Raw genomic sequence first — 12,207 nt, forward strand, 5'->3', positions numbered from 1 at the left:
GTACTACTGTATACGGGTCAAAGACAGGGTTTTTTTGGGCTCAGACGTCAGGTGGCGCAACTGCAACAGCCTCTAATAATGCCCATAAATGAATTAGCAATTGGTGGTTGATATGCTGCAATGAATATGCTTCTTAGATAGACCAATAAAATCAAACGAACAAAGACAATCCATACATTTCAACAGATGTGGCATTGGCTGTCGTTGCACCACCCTGACGTGTGTTACTGCTGAAACATTGACCCATACATGTTTGGTGTTCCTAAAAAGTTAGGGAAATACCAAAAAAATCACCACCACCCATCCCAACCCTGCGAACGCACACCGAACATGAGAAAAGCTACAGGAAACTCAGGACAACGCCATTTAGAGTAGCAACAACACAGGACAGCTGACCTGGCGATCTCGGCGCTGTGCGTGGACCAGTTCTGGAAGTGCTCGTTCTGGGCCTCGTCCTCCTCGGGCTCCAGCGAGATGCTCTTGGAGCGCGACCTTGTGGCCGTGGCCGCGACCTTGACGGTGGCCGTCTGTGTGGAGGCGGAGGCCAGCGAGCGTCTGTGCTTCTGGCTCCCCCCCAGACCCCCCAGGCCTGACGAGCTGCCCCCCCCGAGCGCCAGCTCCTGCTCCTCCTCAGACGTGGACGAGTAGTCCGATCCCTTCTGACGCCGACGAGCCCCTACAAGATGTCACATGATATGCAGGCAGTTTTTTTTTTAATATATTTTTTGGGCCTTTTAGGCTTTCACTGTGACCGGACAGTTACAGAGGGACCGGAAATGAGCGGGGAGAGAGAGAGAGAGAGATGGGGAATAGGGATGCAAATTATCGATTAATTCATTAATCGTCAGTTGATTGCCTTATCAATCGACTTAATTAATTGATAAGCAGCGTTTTTCCCCTGAAATCTCCATGTTTCTCGAAAAAAAGCCACTAAATCTAAAAATGTATATTAAAAGCTGAGATAAAATGCTACATTTAAATGAATTCCATTTAAATTCTTTTATCCAAGGGTGATTTAAATATCCCCACTATTCACACCCCTCTTCACGCACACTCTTCTCATGCCCATTTCACCTGGGTTTCTTGTGCTTATGCTTTTTTAATCGATTAATGCATTCATCGATTAAAGTCGATTAATTGATTAATCGTTTGCATCCCTAATGGGGAAGGTTCAGCAAATGACCCGGGCAGGAATTGAACCCAGGTCGCTGGTGTAGCAACCCAGTGCCCCATCGTTACAGACAGTTAAGGCACGTTCCAGCCGGCAGAGAATCGTGACGTTGCCCGTTCCCGCACCAAATCTTAAAGCTGGCCGGCATGTTCAAGTCTTTGAGTATGTGGGAACCAGAAAGTTGGTTTATGATGCATACCTTTTTTATGTGTGAACCGTGACGACAACATAAATCACTTTCCCACTGGTGCAAAAACTAGAGCAGGGGTCCCCAACCTTTTTGTGTCTGTACCAAAGGCTACTGTGGGCTAACCGAGGGCTATGTTTGTTCAAAATCCTCTTCTGATGTCTTGATATAATTCCCAAATAACACTATGATTGAATGATAATTTGCTTATACAAACCCCAACTCCGATGAAGTTGGGACGTTTGGTAAACAGTGAATAAAATTAAAATCCTATCATTTTCAAAACATTCAATCTATTCATTAGATGTAGAATAGTGAAAAGACAACATATTAAGTATTAAAACCGAGAAAAAAGATTGTTTTGGGGGACATATGTACTCATTTCTATTTTGATAAATCCAACACGTCTCAAAAGAGTTGGGACGGGGACAATAAATGGCAGCAAATGTCGAGGTAGACTAAAAACAAAACAAAAGACAACACTTAACAGTTAAATACATTAACCGATGAGATGATTTTATATAAAAAACAGTGTTAATTCCTATCTTGGACATGATTTCACCAGCTTAAATGGTGGGTGTATTCCTTGTCATGTTTTGCAATGTTTTCCTTTCTGTAGTGCTTATAGTGTGACAGGTCTTGACCAAAAACCCACCATTTTATCACCTGCTGGTCCTTATGATTGAGCCAAACTGTTAAAACATAGTAGAGAATGCAATTTGACCTTACTATGTGGCAGTAATCGAAGATCTCCCTTCAAAATATAATGCATGAGTGGCTTTTCATGCTGTTTAAAACCCATTTATACCATTCAGCACTGTATTTAACTCTACAGATGAGTGAGAACATCTTAACCAATGCACTACTGCACCCGCATGCCATCATGGAGGCTGACTTTTGAAGCTAGCACTAACACAAGTTGGATAGTCCATTTTCACTGTAGCACAGGATGTGCAATGCTCTATTATTGTCAAAAAGAATGGACTTCTACAACTTCTGCTGACTTCCGTAAGCAAAGGACAGTTTCCCATGTCTTCTGGGTCTATTTCAAGTGAGCTCAGGTGCTTAGGAGAATGTTACACCCCTATATCATTTTCATGCACTAAGCATTCTTAATATGGTCAATTTTCAATAGCTCTAATTCCTGGAGTGCTAGAGTGAGACTACAGCCAATATATATTTCATGATGTCATGAACCTATACAATGATTTTATTAACAAAAATATGTCTTATATACACTCAATCGTGCTAAATCAAAGGGAATTCAAAAATGTATGTAATAACTATGGTAATTATTCCCTTTGCATCTTTAATTCTGAGTGACTCAGCCTCTCTGTGATGATCTTATACCTGGACACCTATATTGTCCGTCAGTACAATTCATTTTGAAATGTTCTTCTTTGTTGTTTTATCTTATTTGGATGTTTACTAAATTTCACTGATCCCCGTCCCAACTCTTTTGAGACGTGTTGGATTTATCAAATTAGAAATTAGTACATATGTCCCCCAAAACAATATTTTTTTTTCTCGGTTTTAACACTTAATATGTTGTCTTTTGAATAGATTGAATGTTTTGAAAATGATAGCATTTTGATTTTATTCACTGTTTACCAAACGTCCTAACTTCACCGGAGTTGGGGTTTGTAGGTTATAAAGAATAAATAATCTCATTTTTAAATTAAGAAAAGCATTAACTGTGACTAAAATCTTGTAGCCGTGACTGTTTATTAACATCCTTGGTGGGCACCTCAGAAGCTCCTAGAGGGCTACCTGGCGCCCACGGGCACCATGTTGGTGACACCTGATCTAGAGTAACACTGTACACTACAGATATTCACTTCTGATGGCTTTAGCTAATTCACATTATTACCTTGTGCTTGTGCACATGCATAAAGTAGGGCACCGTTCTTAAAATACTAATGACTGCAACTACTGTAAATACTGATAAATGTGGCTCCTCACCTGCTCCATTGGTGTGCTTAGCGGTGGCAGATCGGGTGCGGGTGGAGGGAAGTTTAGCTGTGGTCGCAGCACTCTTGCCCACCCCTTGTTTGGCGTCTCCCGGCGCCGTCTTGCGAGAGCCGCTACTGGGTTCAGACGCACGGGTAGATGGAGCGGCTCTGCCAGAGGTGGACTCATTGTCACTTGGCGCCGTGAAAGACCCGGTCCGCTTCCGCGGCATGGCCAGGATGTCGAGGCGGGAGAGTTTCTTGGCGTCCGAGGGAGCTTTGCCGTGGTCGGAGGTCTGCGAGGCCCGGTCCGTCTCCGCTCCCTCATTGTCCGAGGCCTCTCCGAGTCGGGCCCGTCTCAGCATGGAGGCCCGGGTGGGCCGCGGCGCCGACAGGCTGTTGGACCGGGTCAGCACCTGGGGCACCACCTTGCTGGCGGTCTTGCTGGGCGCCTCGTCCTTCAGCGGGGGCGCGCTCAACCTCTTGCGCACCGCGGCCCGGGCCGAGCTGGACTCGTGGTCGGAGGAGGACGCGCCAGTGTCGGCCCAGTGGTTCTGGCTCTGCGCGTGGTGATTCTGGTTCTGCTGGCCCTCGGACAGGTCCAGCGAGCCGCGGTTCCCGGCGCTGCGGCGGAGCTGCACGCGGCGCACGGCCTCGGCCTTGGAGGAGGAGGACGACGTGGTGCCATCGCTGGCCGTGGTGTGGCTGCGGCGCTTCTCCGACAGGCGCTCCCGGGCCGTGGGCTGCCGAGACTTGCCGTCCTGTCCCCCCGTCCTCTGAGACCCGGAGCCGGACGTTCGCTTCTTGGGCGCCGCCGTCGTCGTCGTGGTCACTGGGGCGTTCTTGCTGCTCACCATGCTCACGGTGCTGGCCGTGTCCACGTCGGACTCTCCAGACATGGAGTCGTCCCCTAGGCCGAGGCCCCTCCTGCCTCCCCGACTGGAGTGCTTGTCTTCTGGGGAGCTCAGGGGGGACCTGTCTCCTCCTCCTCCGCCGGCCTCCTGGAGGAAGGCCTGGGGATCGTGGGTGGCCCCTGCCCGCTCCAGGTCTCTGAGCGTGGGGTGGCTGGAGATGTGCGGCAGCCTCTTCACCTGGATGTCGTCGCTGGGCCACTCTTTGGTGAAGCTCTCCTGGCGCATGAAAGGCCCAGACGACGACAACGCCCCCGCAGCCGCAGTGTCTTTGGTGGGCACGGAGTCGCGGTCGTGGGTCTGGAGGTTCGGAGCGGAGGCGTTGGGCTTCACGGTGCGCCGCGGCTCATGGCCGCTCAGGTGCCGGATCAGGACCGTGGTGGGGGGAGTGCGGGGAGAGGCCTCCCTCTCCGACTGCGACGACATCGGGCTTCTGGAAGGCTCAGGCCTACCCTGCGAACCGTCGTCCGACCCGATGTAGAAGGAAGTGGACTTGGGCGTCGGCGCCGGCGGTTCTGGACCCATCCCCCAGGGAGCGCCGTCCACGGGGGAAGTCATCGTGCCAGCAGCCACGCCGGCCGCTCTCCGGTTCTTCCTCTCCAGAATGGAGCCGTCCTCGGAGCGGCTGGTGTCGCTCAGGCTGTCGGGGTCCACGTCGTCCTGCACGCGGAGCCTCTGGGACGACTCGTCCTGCGACGGAGGGGTGCGCTCCGGGGGGGGGAGCACCTCGCCGTGCTCCAGGTAGGGGTCATGTCGGATGAGGACGGCGCAGGGCGGGGTGGGGCTCTCGGCCTTGTTGTCGACCCCTGGGGGTGGGGGTACCTGGGGTAGGAGGCGACGGGTGCGGCACCCGTGCCCACCCTCCAGCTCGGACACGTCCAGGCTCTGGCTCAGCATCAAGGAGTGAGGAAGCCGGTCGTCTAATAGCACATGGGCAACAGGAATGCTAACATGATCACATGGACTAGTAGCCTGATTATCATCGACTTTCAAATCTCTTTGAGAGTTGGTCTGATCAAAAGCATAAAAATTAGCAACAGGAATGGTAACATATTCACATGGACTAGTAGCCTGATTATCATCGACTTTCACATCTCTTTGAGACTTGGTCTGACCAAGAGCATAATATTTAGCATTTCCCGAACGGCATGGTTGACCCACCTCCCTAGGTTTGCCACTGGTTGACTGGTGTCAGACAAAATGGGTGGAGTTCCCGATTTTTTGGGAGATCAGAAACAATATTTGCATTGCTCTTGGCCTGACTAGAAGCAACGCAGAAGGTGTTGCGTCACTAGGAGGGTGTGGCATGGCTACACATGGACAGCCACAGTGCCACTGTAGACATACATTTAAAAACATTAATAATGTGATCACTCACTGCTGATGTAAACTTAAAGATAGTCAAAAATAATATTGTCATACCATTATAGTTTTCTGAAAAATGACCATAAAAAGACAAAAAAAAGTCATAAACCAGTCATAAATATGAACATTCGAAGACTTCCAGAACCAAAGCAATATTATCACTATAACCTTGAGCCAAGGGCACAGTAGTACAGTGGCAGTAAGATTAACACTACAGGAGTGTTACCTTTCTCCATCGCATAGACAAAGAAGCTCTATATGCTGGTGACCCAGTGGATCCAGCCCTACGCACCTGGCAAAAGGAGGTGTGCAAGAATCCTAAAAATAGTACCTTTCTCCATGTCGACAGGGGGAGTTGTACCTGGCGCCCCCGGCTCTGCGTAGCTGTCCGCTAGACTAGCCCAACGGGACACCCACTTGGGACTACTCTGGGACCCCTGAGGCTGGAGAGGGAGGTAGGAAGAGAGAGAGAGAAAGAGAGAGAAAGAGAGAGAGAGAGAGAGAGAGAGAGAGAGAAGAGGGGGAAGAGAGATTGATTGATTGCTTTATTGACAACACATCAGTTTGAAGCACTGTTCTTCCTGTGGTCAAAACAAATCCATACATTATTTTACATTTTTCTCTTTTCTTTTTACAAATGATACAAACCCCAACAGAAGACAAAAACACAAGCCACACAAAACAAAACAAAACAAAACAAAACAAACTCAAAAGAGGAAATGAGAACCTGTCACTCATAGGTTACGTTGGTCCTATTAATACTGCCTTTACCCTATAAATAGAGAGATAGAGAGAGCAAGAGAGGGAGAGAGGAGGGGGAAGAGAGAGAGAGCAAGAGAGAGAGAATGCAAATATTAATCTGGGAAATAAATATCTGCCATGTGAAAACGTTCTTGAACGTGTTGTCATGATGAGACTTGTGAGAGGCTATTGTGCACGTTAAAATGCAGTATTACAGTAAAACACTGCTTTATAGTGCAGCATTTGGTGTAGGTAGGTTGGATTAACCACAATAAGGAAGTTAACTGTCCAAGACTGGGAACCAGCGATCTTACAGTACCTGTATTTGTGCATGGTCAGTGCATTTGTCTATTATTGTAAATGTGTATTATTGCAGATGTCTATTATTGTGAATGTGTATTATTGCAGATCATGTGTATTGTTGCACCTGTAGCGGTAATTGCCTAGTGCCTAGTCAGTGTTTGAGTCTTACAATTACAGTACTTGTAACAGCACCTGTGTTTCTGCTGGGTCAGTGTTTGAGTATTAATTGTTAGTAGTGTTAATTAGTAGTATTTGTGCCGCGCCAGTGGTGAGTCTTGAACCCATGTTTGTGCCAGGTCAGTGTTTGAATTGAATTGAATTTAACTGAATAGACTTTATTGTCATGCCAGCATGACATTTGTCTTTGGTCTCACCGTATAAAAACATCAATGGACATTCATTCCAATGTTTGGAAGTCAGAGGCGTGCTCAGTCCCTTTAGAAAGATGAAAAAAGTATTCTTGTGGTTTACTCTTTGGTTCAAGGTTCAATGTCAAAAAAGTTGCTTGAAAAGAGAAAAAACGTATAATAATAATAAAGACATTTTTAACTTTACTTTTTGTAGTGCCTTGGTGAAGAAAAGAAAAACTTTTTTGGACATTCATTCCACCTGGTTTTGTAGCTGCCACGGGGTAATGGTGAAGGTGTTGGACTGTAGATCACAGAGTTGCAGGTTCAGTGAGAAAGGGAGGCCCTAACCCCACACTGCTCCAGGGATTGTAACCAATACCCTGCACTATCTGTAAGTCGCTTTGGATCTGTAAGTCGCTTTTGGAAAAGCGTCAGCTAAGTGTAATGTAATATAATATATTATATAATACTGTTCCTGTACCTGTATTTGTGTGGGCTCAGGGCTGCGTGTGGGGATGCTGAGACCTTAAGTTACTGTACCTGTATTTGTGTGGGCTCAGGGCTGTGTGGGGATGCTGAGACCTTAAGTTACTGTACCTGGATTTGTGTGGGGTCAGGGCTTCTTGTACCTGTATTTGTGCGGGGTCAGTTCTGCGTGTACCTGTATTTGTGTGGGGTCTGGGCTGCGTGTGGGGATGCTGAGACCTTACTGAGACCTTAAGTTACTGTACCTGTATTTGTGTGGGCTCAGGGCTGTGTGGGGATGCTGAGACCTTAAGTTACTGTACCTGTATTTGTGCGGGCTCAGGGCTGCGTGTACCTGTATTTGTGTGGGGTCAGCGCTACGCGTGGGGATGCTGAGACCTTAAGTTACTGTACCTGTATTTGTGTGGGGTCTGGGCTGCGTGTACCTGTATTTGTGTGGGGTCTGGGCTGCGTGTGGGGATGCTGAGACCCTGGACGGTGGCAGAGGCCAGGTCAGCAGTGCTGTGGGTGACGGTGACAGGGGCAGGCTGCTCCTCCTTGCCCTCCTCGATGATGGGCCGGGGACCACTGTACTCTGGGGAGTCCAGCACGCCAAACACCTGGGACAGACACGCAAGATAATAATAATTTTAATAATAATAATAATAATAATAATAATTGTATTTGTATAGCACTGTATCATACAAGGCATGGAACTCAAAGTGCTTAACAAATGGGAAAAAAACATCATTGTTAGAGATGGATTTAAAAGGAGAGGTAGAGAGGAGAGGCAGGAATAGCAGGAAGGCAGAGGAAGAAGAGATAGATAGAGATTGTAGAGTCATAAGGTCAACGTAGGTTAGGACCAGGATTCTTAGAGGCGTAAGGTCCAAAGATGGCAGGTGATGCAAACTTTTGTATTGTATTGTTTGTATGTACTCTTTGTATTGTATTATTTGTCTAGTATTGTATTGTATTATTTATCTAGTATTGTATTGTATACATTTTTGTCTAGTATTCAGAGCATAACGCTGAAATATAACTTCAATCTCAGCAGATATTTTCTTTTACTTAACTTATGAAGAAGGCATGTGTACCAAACACAGTATTTAATAGGTGCATTATGTTTTACTAATGCTGAATAAAAATTAACCCCCTCCTTTTGCGTGTGGCCTCCTGATGCAAGGTAATGTCATTGATGATAGAAGTGTTATTGCAATATCGCAATTAGGGCTGGGTAAAATAATCGAGTTAATCGATAATCGATCGAATCGAATTCACGAATCGAAATTCACATAATCGATTCACAGGGCACAAAATCGATTTTTTGGTTATTTTTCTTTTTGTTCTTTTTGTTTAATTTAGTTCTATGGAAAATACCCAGTAGGTATTAGTCAATTAGGCCTAGGCCTACTTATTACAAATTCGATCTGTTCACACTGTCAAGCCACAGCCCTTTGACATTTTTATATAAAAATAGGCAACAGCATCTTTTGGGGGAAATCCTGGCACCAAGAAGGGAACAGATTGAATCGATTCGGAATGGATCGAATCAAATCGAATTGAATCGTGATTAATTGATTCAAAGCCCTAAGAATCGAAATCGAATTGATACAGGAACATGGCTGCGATACCCAGCCCTAACCACAATAAGATTCAATGGTGCTGCACGATAAATTCAAAGGTCATTTTCACATATGAAATCGGGACGTTGAACGGGTAAAAGTCCCCCAGGCTCAGGCTAAAATTTTATTGGATTTTTTTCCACAGAGGTGGGACATTAGCGAAGCAAAAGGTCACAAGTAAAAAGTGAGGACAATAGGTAAGGTATTTGAAAGGACCCGTAGTAGCAGGCACTCTCCCCCTTTTTTGGAAAATCTGTTTTAACTCATTAAAACATGCCGTTATAAATTGTTCTGTTACCGGAGTGGCAATGACCATGAGTCATAGTGCAATTACTAACGGCCCTCAGTTATACCATAGTTGAGTAATCCTATGGTAATTAATAGGGGTATAAATCACAGCCTCCATGACGATACGATACAGTATTGATCTCTTAAAGCAGGGATTCGATTATTTTCGATACTTAAAGTGATAATGTCCCATTTTTGGTAATAAGCTTATTTTACACCTCCCCTTGAGTTAGATAATAGGGTTTTACCGTTCTCCTATACTTTCAACCATTCTCTAGGTATGGCAGTGCAAATTTTACCTCCAAGCTAGCAGTTAACATTGAGTCCTATGAGACCAGCTGGCGGCTAACTGGTCTCATATTACTCAATGTTAACTGCTAGCTTGGAGATAAAATTTGCACTGCCATACCTAGAGAATGGTTGAAAGTATAGGAGAACCCTATTATCTAACTCAAGGGGAGGTGTAAAATAAGCTTATTTCCAAAGATGGGTCAGTATCACTTTAAGAATTCCCCACGATACAATAAAATTCCATTCGATATGTTTTCTTGCAATTAGTTTTCTGCTTCTATTACGTTATGGAGCAAGGGCTTTGGACAGGGGCCAGCGCTTAGATTATTTTCGCTACTTAAGAAGGCCCCATGAACAACTATTACTATTTACATCCCTAGTAATTAACCTTTCAATGACTATTACAGCGTGGCACGGGTGGTACAGCGTACATTAAGGGGCTACATGCTGACACTCCTGTATTTTACCACTTGCAAAATAATCTGTTCGTGCAGAGATCTATATCTTGTCAGTGACTGAACGTCAATGCCTGCTATCATGCCAAGTGAACGCCTGCTAGAATAATAATCTCACCTGGTCTATCATGCTCCTGGTCTGCTAGAAGAATAATCTCACTAGGTCTATCATGCTGAGTTAACGCCTTGCTAGAATAATCTTACCTGGTCTATCATGCTGAGTGAACGCCTGCTAATATAATCTCACTAGGTCTATCATGCTGAGTTAACGCCTTGATAGAATAATCTCACTAGGTCTATCATGCTGAGTTAACGCCTTGCTAGAATAATCTCACCTGGTCTATCATGCTCCTGGCCTTGCTAGAATAATCTCACCTGGTCTATCATGCTCCTGGCCTTGCTAGAATAATCTCACCTGGTCTATCATGCTCCTGGCCTGCTAGAATAATCTCACCTGGTCTATCATGCTCCTGGCCTTGCTAGAATAATCTCACCTGGTCTATCATGCTGAGTTAACGCCTTGCTAGAATAATCTCACTTGGTCTATCAGGCTCCTGGCCTGCTAGAATAATCTCACCTGGTCTATCATGCTCCTGGCCTTGCTAGAATAATCTCACCTGGTCTATCATGCTCCTGGCCTTGCTAGAATAATCTCACCTGGTCTATCATGCTCCTGGCCTTGCTAGAATAATCTCACCTGGTCTATCATGCTCCTGGCCTCCTCCACCTCCTTGTCCTGGGACTCGGTCTCGATGGTGTAGGTGCCGGCGTCGCTCAGGCTGTCCTCCTCCTCCGTCCTGACGGAGCGTGCGGTGCGCGGGTCCATGCCGCTAGTGGCAGCACTGAGGCTAATGCTAGTGCTCAGGCTGAAGCTCTCCGTGATGCTGATGCTCGGCGGAAGCTGAGACGACTCCATTGGCTGCTGCTGCTGCGGCAACGGTAGACAGGAAGTGGAGACGGGCACTTCCTGTGGGACTGGGGACGGGGAGTGAGGGTGAGGGTGAGATTGAGGGTGTGGGGAGATGGGAGGGCGTGGGGTGTAACCAACGCAGGGAGAAGGTGAGGAGGGGTAAGAGGCTGAAGCGGGGCCAGCGAGATCCCCCGGGGAGGGCAGGAGGGTTTGGGAGGGGCAGGCGCCGGTCATCACTGGAGGCGCCGACATGGGAGGGGAAGGAGGCGCGTCCTTCAGCAGGAGCTCCGCAGCAAACTCCTGAGCCAGCCGGGACTTGCGGCCTGCGCTGCCAAACGGCCTGTGAACGGGCCGGTGAGACGCTGCCCCCGGTGGGGACGGCGAGTGACTACCGCTACTGCCCCCGCCCCCCTCCTCCGTCTTCTCCCGCTTGAGGGAGCTGGAACGCTGGGTGCCGGCGTGGGGGAGAGCGGCGTGATGGCCGTGGCCGTGGCCGTGGGGGTGAGCCGAGGAGCCCTTCAGGGGGACGGTGATCTGGTGGGTGGGGGGCGGCGACGGGTGCACAGAGCCGTGGACCGAGGCCGGGCGCTCTCCGCTGTGCCCGCTGCCCTTGCGGCGCTCCAGCTTGGCGCGCAGCGCGGAGTAGGAGTCCGGGTTGGCCGTGAAGGACTGCGAGCGCTTCTTGCGCGGGTTGTCGTCGAAGAACTCGATGACGAAGGCCTGCTGGCTGGGTGGCTCGTTGTGGTGGGGGGGCGGTGCTGCCACCGCCGCCGGGCGACCGGGGGAAGGGGCGGCGATGGAGACGATGGGGGATGGGAGAGGAGGAGGAGCCTCTTGAGGGGACAGGCACACCAGCGCCTGCTGTGGAGGGACTGGGTAGGGCGGGGTCAGTTTGGGGGGAGACAGCTGATTGGGCAGGGGATGGTGGTGATGCTGGTGGTGGTGGTGGTGGTGGTGGGATGAGGACGGGGAAGGGGCGGGTTCTGAGGCGGCCATGGACAAATGGGAGGGGGCGGAGTCTTGGGAGCGTACAGAGTGGTGGGACTTGCTCTTCTTGGCCTTCAGGACGGGGTCCTCCGAATCGCTCTGGGTGCCGTCGTCGTGGTGATGACCTGTTTGGGGAACATAACAACTGCCCAATTGAAATACAAACAATGCAACATTTATTTTATTAAATTAATTAAATAAATCATTTA

At 48.2% G+C, this 12,207-nt stretch overlaps 1 protein-coding gene across 1 annotated transcript in view; it reads right to left on the reverse strand.

Annotated features, from left to right (window-relative positions):
- Window positions 1-12,207, reverse strand: part of cep170bb (centrosomal protein 170Bb) — a 59,098-nt gene that overhangs the window by 7,063 nt on the left and 39,828 nt on the right. Inside the window, exons 10-14 of the mRNA XM_063222210.1 lie at window positions 10,799-12,123; window positions 7,889-8,062; window positions 5,915-6,026; window positions 3,321-5,138; window positions 397-676 (exon numbers count right to left, since the gene is read on the reverse strand). Coding sequence (XP_063078280.1) covers window positions 397-676; window positions 3,321-5,138; window positions 5,915-6,026; window positions 7,889-8,062; window positions 10,799-12,123 — 3,709 coding nt within the window. The remainder of the gene's footprint in view (window positions 1-396; window positions 677-3,320; window positions 5,139-5,914; window positions 6,027-7,888; window positions 8,063-10,798; window positions 12,124-12,207) is intronic.

The sequence above is a fragment of the Engraulis encrasicolus genome, chromosome 18, assembly GCF_034702125.1.
Source record: "Engraulis encrasicolus isolate BLACKSEA-1 chromosome 18, IST_EnEncr_1.0, whole genome shotgun sequence".
Lineage (NCBI taxonomy): Eukaryota > Metazoa > Chordata > Actinopteri > Clupeiformes > Engraulidae > Engraulis > Engraulis encrasicolus.